This window comes from Culex quinquefasciatus, chromosome 3, assembly GCF_015732765.1.
Source record: "Culex quinquefasciatus strain JHB chromosome 3, VPISU_Cqui_1.0_pri_paternal, whole genome shotgun sequence".
In the NCBI taxonomy this organism is placed as follows: domain Eukaryota; kingdom Metazoa; phylum Arthropoda; class Insecta; order Diptera; family Culicidae; genus Culex; species Culex quinquefasciatus.
In genome coordinates this window covers 134,733,317-134,745,768 of record NC_051863.1, presented here as the reverse complement: position 1 = coordinate 134,745,768, position 12,452 = coordinate 134,733,317, and the positions used below count along the sequence as shown (strand labels likewise).

General features: G+C 43.1%; 3 protein-coding genes across 3 annotated transcripts in view; 2 read left to right on the top strand and 1 right to left on the bottom strand.

Annotated features, from left to right (window-relative positions):
- The window catches only part of LOC6036207 (RING-box protein 2), a 96,468-nt gene extending 91,748 nt beyond the window's left edge, over positions 1–4,720 (top strand). Inside the window, exon 2 of the mRNA XM_038264093.1 lies at positions 4,394–4,720. Within this exon, the coding sequence (XP_038120021.1) occupies positions 4,394–4,575 (182 nt within the window). The 3' untranslated portion in view covers positions 4,576–4,720. The remainder of the gene's footprint in view (positions 1–4,393) is intronic.
- Positions 4,633–6,198, bottom strand: LOC6036209 (probable trafficking protein particle complex subunit 13 homolog). Its single transcript, XM_001846232.2, has 3 exons — positions 6,079–6,198; positions 5,185–6,014; positions 4,633–5,127 (listed from the first exon to the last, which is right to left on the bottom strand). Exons 1-3 carry the CDS (start codon positions 6,113–6,115, stop codon positions 4,720–4,722), a joined length of 1,275 nt encoding a protein of 424 aa, XP_001846284.2. The 5' UTR covers positions 6,116–6,198; the 3' UTR covers positions 4,633–4,719.
- A 3,752-nt stretch (positions 6,199–9,950) lies between these two features.
- On the top strand, positions 9,951–11,415 carry LOC6036211 (26S proteasome non-ATPase regulatory subunit 4). Its single transcript, XM_001846234.2, has 2 exons — positions 9,951–10,391; positions 10,451–11,415. Exons 1-2 carry the CDS (start codon positions 10,088–10,090, stop codon positions 11,296–11,298), a joined length of 1,152 nt encoding a protein of 383 aa, XP_001846286.2. The 5' UTR covers positions 9,951–10,087; the 3' UTR covers positions 11,299–11,415.
- The last annotated feature ends 1,037 nt before the right edge of the window (positions 11,416–12,452 follow it).

Genomic DNA, 12,452 nt, shown 5'->3' with positions numbered 1-12,452 from the left:
GGAATCGCAAAACCTGGATGCTGTGGAGGTGCACGCCATCAAGAGAAAGGGAGAGTTCGCCTCGTCAGAGGAAACCCCGTACATTGTTACGTTCCCAAGGGTACACCAGCCTCAAGCAGCTGAGTGAAATCAAGCGCTTGAGAAGATTTCACATCCGGTGGGAGGCCTACCGGAACAAGCGACCGAACGTGACCCAGTGCAGGAACTGCTTGCAGCTGGGTCATGGAACCAGGAACTGTCACCTCAAGGAGGTGCAACAACTGTGGGGGTCCCCACAAGACGGACGAGTGCGAAGTCCAGGAAGCCCAGCCAAAGCGGTGTGCCAACTGCTCTGGTGCCCACGAAGCTACGGACCGCAGCTGCCCCAAGCGTGCGGATTTCATCCAGCGGCGACAGCAGGCGTCGAAACCAAAACCGCCGGCGAGGAAGGCGGAGAAGCAGAGTCCAGCAGTTCCGGCGTTCACGCCGGCGGAGTTCCCTCCGCTGCCGGGCGCAGTTCCGGACGGAAATTCGAAGGATCGCCCTCGACTAGCAGGAAGCAGCCACGGTGACTCCCGAGGCGGTGGAGCCACGGAGAAGGAAGCCGGGGAGGTACTCTATAGTTCGGCTGAGCTGTGGGGGATTTTCTCCGAGTACATCGGCAGGTTCAAGACCTGCAAGACCCGCTTGGACCAAGTAACCCTCGTCAGTTACATGATCTCCAAGTATGGAATTTAAGGAGTTTTGTTTTGTTATTATATATTGTTAACCTGATCCTCGGTCCCAACCTGGTCACAGCACCTAAAAGGACCTAATAAAAATAAGTTAAGAAAAAAAAAAAAAAAAAAAACTTTGTTGATACGACCCTTAGTTGCTGAGATATTTTTTTTAAATCAGTATTGATTCAAAAATTCATAACTCGGTCAAAGATTTTTTGCACAACCTGGAAATTTCTGAAAAGTTAGCATTTGATGTCCTTTAAAACATATCAAAAAATGAAAAAAAATAGTGTTTTTTTGCAAATCAAGTTTTAGTGACAAAAAGTTAAAAAAAAATCACCAAAATTTTTTTAACCGTGTATCATTTTTTTCCAGTGTTGTCCGTACCCATACCTACTTTGCCGAAGACACCAAATCGATGAAAAAAATCCTTCAAAAGATACAGATTTTTGAATTTTCACATATCATTTTTGTATGGACAGCTGCCAAATTTGTATGAAAAGTTATATGGACAAACTAATGATGCAAAATAGCTTCTTTGGGCATACCGAAGGCACCAAAAAAGTTTCAGACGGATTAAAAAATACAAAAAATAAAATTGAAGAAAAAAGACCGATTTCGTAGAGAATTGCTCTGTTAGGAAATTCCCATTTTTTTATTTATCTTTTCAGGACTAAAAGTAGAATTACCAAGCACATCAGTGCCTACGGAATTTAGGTGACAGAACAGTCCAACCGTCTTCACCACGATAACCTGATCTTTACATTCTGGTTTGTTTCACACACAAAAGAAAGGGCTACGCAAAGTCACTCACACAGTCATTGACTTACCTCTAGAAATACATTCGCTAAGAGAACGGTCGTTTGTCGTTTTGATTCTACCGAGATTCCGATCATCTCTCCCATGATCGCATTCAAATGACTCCTGTCACCACGCAGCAAACACAAGGAAGAGAGAGAATAAAAATGAGAGAAAGAGAACGTTGTCTTGTTCTGGCGGCTGCTTGAGTGGTGCTCATTTTTCGTCCGTTTCGTCTTTGTGTTTACGTTCATCAAACACTGACGATCATAATAGGCGCTGTGTGTAAGCGATCAAATTTCGATTTCGGAAATAATCGCTGACAGAAAGTTCATTCAAATGAGCAATTCTCTACCAAAACCAGAAATGGATTTTTTTTTATTTGGCTCAAACTTTGTCGGGGCCTTCCCTATGACACGCAGAAAAATATTTTGTAGAATCAGCCTGTACGAGGTTTGATTCAACAAAATTTTTGTTGAATATAAACAACGCCGATTTTGCGTTGAAACAAACCTTGATTTTCTCAATTCGACAAAAATCTTTTTTTGTTTTGAAAAAGTTGCTTTGACGTTTAGTGATTGATTCAACAAAAATCTTGATTTTCAAATCAACAAAACGTTTTGTTGATTCAAATATGCCTTTTTTTTCCTGCGTGGACCAAAGAAGCCATTTTGCATCATTAGTTTGTCCATATCATTTTCCTTACAAATTAGGCAGCTGTCCATACAAAAATGATATATGAAAGTTCAAAAATCTGTATCTTTTGAAGGAATTTTCTGATCAATTTGGTGTCTTCGGCAAAGTTGCAGGCCAAGGGTGCATGATACTGATGATACTCGTCGGTTGACACACCCATGCGAGGAACATCCCGGAAGGAGCCCAACTACATCCGTAGTGCTGTTTGGACAAAACAGCATGGCTCTGGTTCCTTGCAAGTGTCCTATTTTCTTACCTCCACGTTGGCTTGGTTTAGTCATCATGATGACAAGGTGTAACCTAGCTGGTGGCCTGTGGAAACGACTCGTAAACCTTTGACCAGCGAGGGTCAGAGTCGAGACGGCTAAAAGAAAGGGGCGCGTCAATGTGGGAAAGGGAAGTAATTTGTGATTGTAGACGGTATTGTTTTGATTCGCAGTATGTTGAGTCAACTGCTGTGGATGTACCTGAACGTCGCAGAACGGGGTTTCTCTTCTTTCCATTTCAACTAACAGCTATCTTCTGTTTATTTTGTTTCACTGATTTTCTAAAACGGCTTCTGTTTACTATCCTCCATTTGATTTCGATTTTACTTATTTGATTCTCTTATTTCTCAACGCTTTTCCACTCTATTTTACCAATTGATGCTGCTGTAACAAACTGTCTTCTTTCCCTTAATTTGGCAGCGATGTCAATTTTGTTTACCATGTGCCTTTTCTTTATTTATCTATTTGAATAATTTCTCATCTTCCCTGTAAATTCTGGAGCAACATTTGAAAAGGGCGCATAAGCATTTTGACAGCTAGAGCTATTTTGCAAATTCCAAAACAACAGGTAACTATTTAACAAAACTCGCTACGTTAGATGGTAGCTGGGAAGGCCAGCTATTGTTTAACACATCGAGTTTTGTGAAAAAGTTACCTGTTGGCTCGGAATTTGCAGAATAATTCTAGATGTCAAAATGCTTATCCGCCCTTTTCTCGTGTTGCTCCAGAATTGCCCTCAATAAAATCTAAGCTTGTTTGTTGCCTCTATTTATTAACGATTGTTAATTTCTTTATCTACTTCATAAATTACTATCTTTCTTTTACTATTGATTCTTTACATAGTATATTTCCTTCACTGTCCATTGTTTTGAAACTTCACCTTTTTCTTAAGCAAGTGAGGTTCGAGCCCTTACTCAATTTATGGAATGATTAAAGGATTAACACAAATATTACTATTGTACTTTTGAAAAACTTTTCTAAAATGCTTAGGACCAAAATATTATAACAAAACACCGCGACAAAAGAAATAGCAACAGATAAACACGACTCAACAATAGGGGAGATTTCAGGAGAAAACAATACACAGTAAAATATCAATTAGTTTTTGAATTCAAACTAAAAATATAACAGTTTTTGCTTTAATGAAAGTTGATAGGCACACTATAAATGGTTAGGCGCTTATACTTATATCAAACCCTACGCAATGTACCACCCCCGGCCGAGTTAAAATGCGTAACCGGAAAAGAAGGTGTGCATGCCTGGCACGAACACTCAAAGCGTGTTCTAGCGTGCTGCTCGTACTGACTCAGAGCAAGGGTGAGATGTAGGTGTAAGGGCAGTGCGTGTTCGTCGGGAACCTGGTGCATAAGATCGGTCAAGGCCCGTTCTTACACTGAAAATTGCGAATTGCGAATTTGGTGTCTTCGGCAAAGTTGTAGGTATGGATAAGGACTACACTGAAAAATTGGTGTTTTTTTATTTCACTTTTTGTCACTTAAACTTGATTTGCAAAAAAAACGCTGTTTTGATTTTTTTTTCTATTTTCTAATATGTTTTAGGGGACATCAAATGCCAACTTTTCAGAAATTTCCAGAACGGGCAAAAAATCAAGCAATTTTAGAAAATTCAGGAGTCTTTAGTCTGTTTTAAAAAGCGAATCATCGATTTCCCGAAACCGCCACCCTGTCGCACGATGCTCCATCTATCAATAACCAGATTGACAATCTGGCGGCTGTCCTTCGCCGGCAATCTGCGCCAATTGCAAGCCGATATTTATGCGTGGCAAACTTTCATTGAATGTCGTCGATCGATCGAGTTTGATTGGAATTGCTTCGCCCCCACGACAACAACCCACAAAACAGAACATGACGCAATAGTTTAACTAGATTGACAAATTGATGATTGTTCAACTTATTTCTCTTCTTTCCCTTTCAGATGCCTGCCTGCGCTGCCAGGCCGAGAGCAAAAAGGACACGCTCGGGCGCCAGGATTGCGTCGTTGTTTGGGGCGAGTGCAACCACTCCTTCCATCACTGCTGCATGTCGCTGTGGATTAAGCAGAACAATCGGTGCCCACTGTGCCAGCAGGAATGGTCCATCCAGCGCATGGGCAAGTAAGCCGGATGCCGGAAGTGGCACCCCCGCACCGGAAGGAATCTCTCGTTTTGTTTGTTTTTTTGGTGAATGGTTTTATTTCCTTCGGTAAAGTGTGCTTAAAAACGTGAATAAATAAAAATTGCTAATCTGCTATCAATCAGAAGCCTAAGCCGTCTGTGGAATGCTATACCGAACGTACTTGTCCAGCTGGAACTCCTCCTCGTTGTAGTCTTCGTCCACCACAAACACCTGTACAAAGTCGTCAAATTCGTACTTTCGCTTCATGAAAACGTCCGTCAGCTGCAGGTTGCTGATCGTAATCAGTCCCAACCGCACCGGGCAAACCGTCAGCCCAAAGTCCTTGAACTTGCCCGGCTCGAGCGGCCCCAGCGAGATCTCCGTTTGGCCGGTGTAGCCGCAGCCGATCTTGGTTTTCGTGTTCAGGTGCATCACCAGGTCCATCGAGCGCTCGCTCGTGTTGGTCACGCGGCACCGGAAGTCGAACGCGTCGCCGATTTTGACCGTGCTGTTGGCCTCGGTGACGGCCAGCCGCAGGTCGCCGTACTCGATGGGCTGAAAGAATTTTCGGTTATCAGCTGGAAACTCTTAAAATTATATATTAAAACTCACACTCCGCTGCAGCTGACTCGTCTGCAGCCGTCCCCGTTCGCCCAGATTCGACCGCCACACGATGTCCAGCTTGCCGATATTGTTGGCCGCCTTCAGCGCCTTCGGATCGTTCAAAATCTCCGCGATCGGCTTGATGCAGTACAGAAACTGGCAACTATTTTGCGGCTGCAGCATCGTCCGCTGCGAAAACACCGACTCCCCGGTCGGCAGGTTGTTCAACGGCACCACCGTGTACTGTTCCGAACTCTCCAACTCAACCTTCTCCAAACAAATTGGTCCCACGGTAATGTTCTGAATCTGTGCCTCAAGGTACACTTCGTCGGTTTCCGCGTTGTAAAATTTCGTCTTCACATCCAACGGCTTCACCACCTGGAACTTGAAAAACTTCCGGAACGAAGTCTCCAACCCCGCCGGCGTCATATAAGAAACCTCACAAACCAAAATGTGCGTCCCAATCTCCTTCACCTCGTGATGGATCACATCGTCCATCGTTTCGTCCGGGTTCAACGTCTGCGGGCCCTCCTTATCCACGTGAATCGGCAAGCTAATCCGCGTATTGTTCGACTGCAAATCCGCCTTCACCGTCACGCTGCTGACCGGATGCGCTCGACAGTTGTGCACGCAAACGTAGCTGGAAAACGTTTCGCCCAGGTAAATGTTGCCGAAACTTTGCGGCAGCAGCATCATTTGGCCCGCCGTCAGGGTTTCGGCGCCCTGCACCGTCGTGGCCGTTCCTCGTAGGATCTTCTCGAACGTGTTCTGCGGCAGGTCCTTGGCCTCGGCCGTCACGATCTGCGAGCTGACCAGGGTGGGCCGCGTCAGGCGCATCACTGGAAGGTTGAAAATTAATAGAAATCTTCTGATTGCTTCTCAATGCTTCTACAAATGAATTACCTTTCAGCGCTAGTAAATGTTCCGTTTGTTCAGTCATCGTAGTATAGTTTGTTAGAATAGTTTTTCTTGATTTTACGCTATTTTTTTATAAGAAATCAAAATGTTGCTGAAAATTTTGCAATTTTTGATTCACTCGGAAACCAAAACAAATCGATGTCATTTCTTTTCTACACTGAAATAAATTGTACCTCTTGATTTGCTACCTTACACTCTTGCGAGAAATTGGTCAAATTTTAGTGAGCCTAAAACAAAGTTTTCCCATTCGTGTCGAAACATAATTTTGAGAGCGAGGCAGAACGAGGTTTAAAATTTACAGCTCCAAAAAAGAATTTCCGACAACGAATTTTTAGTAAGCACAATGATTTAAGACATTTTCTGAGCGAATACGTGTAAATTAAAGCAGTAATAAGCAACGTGACGACTTTTGTTCACCTTGATAGAATTCTAACGACGCTCACCGGGCAGCTCAGTTGCACTAACCAGAACGTCAATTGGGTCCTAAAATGAAGCTTAAATTTGTGATATTATTGTTTACAACGATAAAGCTTGTTTTTCTTAGTAAAATTACCCTTTGTACGAATGCAAAGAATTTAAACTGGATTTTTATATCAATTTTAAAAAATTAACCTCGCAGCCCTTCTTGACAAAAAAGGTCCTACTTGACAGCTCGTTCCAAGAGGACTTTAGTTGGTCCATCGAAAAAATGTTGTCTTGTCAATTTTTTTTTTATTTTTTTTTTTTGTATGAAAATGAAAAAAATGGATCAGAAATGGTTTTTAATCGTGTTTTTTTTACCGTTGTACATAAAATTTTACATAGGGCTTTAGGACCCTGTGCTCAATTAGGTCCTAAAATGAAGCTTAGATTGCTGATATTATTGTTCACAGCGATAAAGCTTATTTTTCTGAGTACAATGACCCTTTGTACGACCACAAAGAGTTTAAAATGGATTTTTAAATCAATTTTGAAAAATTAACCTCGCGGTCCTTCTTGACAGAAAAGCTCCTACTTGACAGCTTGTTGCAAGGGGACCATAGTTGATCCATCGAAAAAATGTTGTCTTGTCAATTTATTTTTATTTATTTGCATGAAAATGAAAAAAATAGATCAGAAATGGTTTTTAATCGTGTTTTTTACCGTTGTATATAAAATTTTACGTAGGGCTTTAGGACCCTGTGCTCAATTGACCACTGAATCAAAGTCAGTTTCCAGTATGCCAAAAATTGACGTCGCCAAACAAAAGAATGTTGGGTAGTGAGTAGCATCGTAGCACCAGATCACCAAAACTTCGAACATCTTGGAGATGTGACAATATTTTCAACTGCTTTTTTTTGCACATGTTTAAGAAACATATCGAGAAATTAAAAGTGAGAGTGTGTGCGTGCAACATGGAGTTAAACTTTTCAAAGTGCCATGGTAACCTTCACAGCAACTTCATAGAAAGTTTAACTCCATGTTGCACACACTCTCACTTTTAATTTCTCGATAAACTAACATCTTACCAGATTTCATCCACATTGATGGAGTACGACAGTTTTTACTGACCAAAATGTAAACAAATATCGGGTATTTTTTGGAGAAATAAGTGAAAACGGCCATTTAAGTGACAAGGTTGAGTAGTTTTGCTATAATATGTATAAGGCCGACTTGCACTGCCTTATGTTCTTATATTTGAGAGATGGGAAATATGGTTTTGCAGGGATTATATGCATGAAATGGCAATAAAGTGGATATTTTTTGTTTAATTGGGTTGTTTGAACGATGACTGAGATATGTACGTATAGATATTGTGCATTTTATCCATTTTTAGCATCAAAAACTGCAACTTTTGATAGAACATGCCATAGAGGTAAATTCTTGGGTAAATTGGACAAGGTCTATGGGGTAATTTGGACAAACCTGACAGATTACCTGTCAGGCAACAAAAAATATCATGGTTGGTTGATCTTTTAGAGTAATTAAGATAGATTTAGCAGGGTTTAAAATGTCAAAACACTCAAAATGGAATAAGAGCAATGAGAACTTCACAAAACCCCTAATTTTCTTTATTTAGATAAATTTATTCCAATATTCGAATGGTTGAAAATCTGATTACCGCACATTTACCGTTTTACTAGTCTCTAATGTTGATTGTTTTTAATTAATTTTTATGAAATTTCTAATGGTGTTTTTTTCTTAGTTTGAAGGGCAAAAAAATAATATTGTGAGCAATATCAAAATATGCTCAAAAAATCAAATGGTCAACCCATTCTTCAACATGTGACCAAATTACCGCACAAGGCATGTCCCACAAAAAAAATATTGGGGTACTTTGGACACCTTTAAACTTTGGCGATAAAAATGTTTTTTTTTTTATTAAAATGTATCTAAATTAATGATATTTTTTAAGGCTAGTATGGCGATCGGAAGGAAAGGGGTCAAAAAACAGCTTTACGAACAGCAGAACAAAGCCAGAGTTTTTTTTGAAAAGGACCAATAAACCATTGTCTTTCATATGTTTATAGGACCTAATCAAAAAAAACTCGAGAAAGGAGAAGGAGCGTTTTCTTGGGGCTTTTCTTCACCCTATCTGGCTTGCTTTCGCTGCCGCTGCTGCCTATTTGAATTTTTTCTTGACCGGTTCCTTCCGATGTGCATACACCGCTTAAAGCAGGTTTTCGCCTACTTGATACAGCATTTGACGTATTGATCACAGGGTAAATAAGATTGATTTTTTTGTCAAAAATGTTTTATTAAATTATTTTTTAAATCAAATTTTCCACTCCAATACTTCTAATTTACGTGAAATTTTCCGAGGATTCCGACTATGTCAAAATTGAGACCAAAAAGTGCCGCTGTGGAAGCCTATATATACAGGGCAAAAACTAACGTTGTAAAATGTTTGTTATAGAAAAATCGAAAAACTATGAGAAAAACGGTGACTGGCCAAATAGTTAATACCGTAGGCTTATAGTCCATGAAATTCCCTAAATTATGATCTATGAGAGTATGGGTGTTGGAGGCTGTTGCAAAAAGATATTAAGGTTTAAAAAAACAATTTTGAACAGTAATTTGCAAAAGCTAAGAGAAAAGTCAAACCAATCCTGGATGTCTATGGCACATTTTGAAGTGCTTCACAAGACCTATCGAATGCAACTAAGAGAGTTGGAATTGATGAAGTTTTACAGAAATGCGAGCAATTTTAAGATTTTTTCAAGTTTGTTGGACCTCAAACATCAATGCTCGTTTTAACACACTTCCCGTTGTCATACAGGGCTCATATTTGGCAAGTTCATCTCATGTAAAGACAAACAAACGCTGAAAGTTTCATCCAAATCGGAGCACGACCTGTTACACATTGGTGAAAAACTCGCTTCCAATTAATTTCTATGAAATTTCTAATGGTTTTGATGAAATATTGTGAGCAAAACAAAACATTATTAAAATATAAAACAGTTTCAAAACCAGGTTGAATGATCAAAATATGCTCAAAAATCAAATTTTGAACCCATCCTTCTACATGTGTTCAAATTACCCCACAAAAGGTGTCCATGTCCATACTACCCCACAAGGTATGTCCAAATTACCCCATATGGATGTCCATATTACCCACAAAAAAATATGGGGGTAATTTGGACTCCTTTAAATTTTTGCGATAATTTTTTTTAATCAAAATTTGTCTAAATGAATGATATTTTTGCATTAAAACTGTTCTCCGTCACAGAAAAGTTTCGACTTTTTGAACTTTAAGCGAATTTTACTCATTGAATGAGTGCAAAAAGTACTGCATAAAATGCTGCACCCAACTAGCCCAACATAGATTGAGCGTGCAAGAGGGCTCACCTCCCTCCCGTCGCCACCCATCACAAAGCAAGTGAAACACGCCTCATCTGTCAAACCGACGATTACAAGGCATTTTGTGTGCGACATTTCGTTTGCTTGGCGATTCGACTTCTGGAACAATAAAATCCTCAAATTAAACGTAAAAATAATCCCGCGGAAACAGTTTCCAAAAACCCCCCGCAGCAAAATGGTCCTGGAAAGTACGATGCTGTGCTTCGACAACAGCGATTACCAGCGCAACGGCGATTACTTCCCGACCCGACTGAACGCACAAAAGGACGGCGTGAATCTGGTGTGTCTGTCGAAGGTCCGCTCGAACCCGGAGAACAACGTCGGCCTGATGACGATGTCCAACACGACCGAGGTGCTGGCCACGCTGACGAGCGACGTGGGCCGCATCCTGTCGAAGCTGCACCTGGTGAACCCGAACGGGGACATTAACCTGCTGACGGGGCTGCGGATTGCGCACCTGGTGCTGAAGCATCGCCAGGGTAGGTTCCAGCGCCGAGAGGGGGTCTTTTTGAATTGAGATTAATCGATATTCTTTTAGGCAAGAACCACAAGATGCGGATCGTGGTGTTTGTTGGCTCGCCGGTTGTGCACGACGAGGGGGATTTGGTCAAGCTGGCTAAAAAGTTGAAGAAAGAGAAGGTCAACGTGGACATTGTAAGCTTCGGGGATCACCAGAAGAACAACGACGTCTTCACGGCGTTCATCAGCGTGTTGAATGGCAAGGATGGTACCGGATCGCACCTGGTTTGCGTTCCGCGTGGTTCCGTGCTGTCCGAGGCGTTGATTTCTTCGCCGATTATTCAGGGTGAGGATGGAACCGGAGGTGCGGGACTAGGTGGAGCCGGATTCGAGTTTGGCGTCGATCCGAACGAGGATCCGGAGTTGGCGTTGGCCCTGCGTGTCTCGATGGAAGAGCAACGCCAGCGCCAGGAGGACGAAACGCGCCGTGCTCAGGCCGACAGTGGCGCGGAAGCTGGCGTGGCCGTTCCTGCCCAGGAAGGAAGCGCTTCCGGCAGTGGTGCTCCGGTTGCGGCGCCCAACACGGAGGAAGCGCTGCTGGAACGTGCCCTGGCACTGTCCTCGGACGACGCGATGCCCGACTTTGCCAACATGACCGAGGAGGAGCAGATTGCGTTCGCCATGCAAATGTCCATGCAGGACGCCCAGCAGGAAACGCCCATTTCGCAGCCGGCCAAGCGCCAGAAGAAGGACGAAACGCCGATGGAGGTCGACGAGGACATCAACGAGGTCATCACCGATCCCGAGTTCCTGCAGAGCGTGCTGGAGAATCTGCCCGGCGTTGATCCGCACTCGGAGGCGATCCGCGACGCCGTCGGGTCGCTCAACAAGGACAAGAAGGACAAGGAGGGCGATGATAAGAAGTAAGGAAGATGATGGGGCGGCGAACTCTTTTGCATCTAATTCAATATGTTTGCTCTTTCGTAATACTTTATTGCTAACGCAGAATTAATAAATACATCCATAATCTACCCGTAAAATACACGTAAAATGTTGCTCATTTTTATCACAGTCCCATTTCCTGTTTCACAATAATGATAGGTTTGTAGGGGAACGGACGAGGCGAATAATAAAAGCCGGAGGATTAATAATCTAACGAGATTTATTTGATCTTCGAGTTAATCCAACTTGTGACTCTTTCGAGCGCGTCGTCACGAATGGCGGAAAACGGCAGAACGATAGACGTCACCAGATGTCGTCTCTCGTTCTCTCTCTCTGCACAGGGTGGTTCACCCGGGATCCCACAGCCTCCCCCCAGTTACACCAAGAATCGCACTCTGTGTCCAGAAGGTGTAACTTTCGTTGCTGGATCATCTTGGGGGTGCGCGTTGACCTCAGGATTGCAGATGAACGCCGGTTTCAGTCGATCGATGGAAATACATTGTTGTTTTCCTGCTACCAGCACATTGAAGCTCTTGTCTCCCCTCTCCAGTACCTCGTAGGGACCGTCGTACGGATGCTGCAGTGATCGCTTGACGGAATCGATGCGCACGAAGACATGCGAGCACTTCTTAAGGTCGCCACTGATGAACACACTGCGTTTACCGTGGTTCGAAGCTGCTGGTGGCTTAACGTCCTCAAACACTTGGTGCAGCTTGTTCGCGAACTCCGTTCGACTGACCGCCGGAAGTGCATCGTCGAAGAATTCGCCCGGCAGCCGCAAAGATTGCCCGAACACTAACTCGGCAGCACTACAGTTCAGGTCGTCGCGGTAAGCTGCTCGCAAGCCAAGGAGAATGTGCGGCAACCGGTCGTACCAGTTTGTCGGGTCAGTGCACATTATTGCCGCCTTCAGCGTTCGGTGAAACCGCTCCACCATCCCATTTGCTTCTGGGTGATACGCCGTTGTTCGAATGTGAGTTGTTCCCAGCATGTGGTTGAGTTCGGCGAACAACTCGGACTCGAACTGCCTTCCTTGATCGCTCGTAATGGTTTCCGGTGCTCCAAATCTCGATACCCAAGTTCTGCAGAACGCTTCCGCCACCGTCTTCGCTGTCATATCGGACAGTGGTATGGCTTCC

Bases quoted from the DNA above. Each gene is read 5' to 3' on its own strand.
- LOC6036209 (XM_001846232.2), bottom strand. From the start codon at position 6,115: ATGACTGAACAAACGGAACATTTACTAGCGCTGAAAG. The intron at 6,015-6,078 runs GTAATTCATTTG...TCAACCTTCCAG, and splicing joins ACATTTACTAGCGCTGAAAG to TGATGCGCCTGACGCGGCCC. The intron at 5,128-5,184 runs GTGAGTTTTAAT...AAATTCTTTCAG, and splicing joins CGAGTCAGCTGCAGCGGAGT to CCCATCGAGTACGGCGACCT.
- LOC6036211 (XM_001846234.2), top strand. From the start codon at position 10,088: ATGGTCCTGGAAAGTACGATGCTGTGCTTCGACAACAGCGATTACCAG. The intron at 10,392-10,450 runs GTAGGTTCCAGC...ATATTCTTTTAG, and splicing joins GGTGCTGAAGCATCGCCAGG to GCAAGAACCACAAGATGCGG.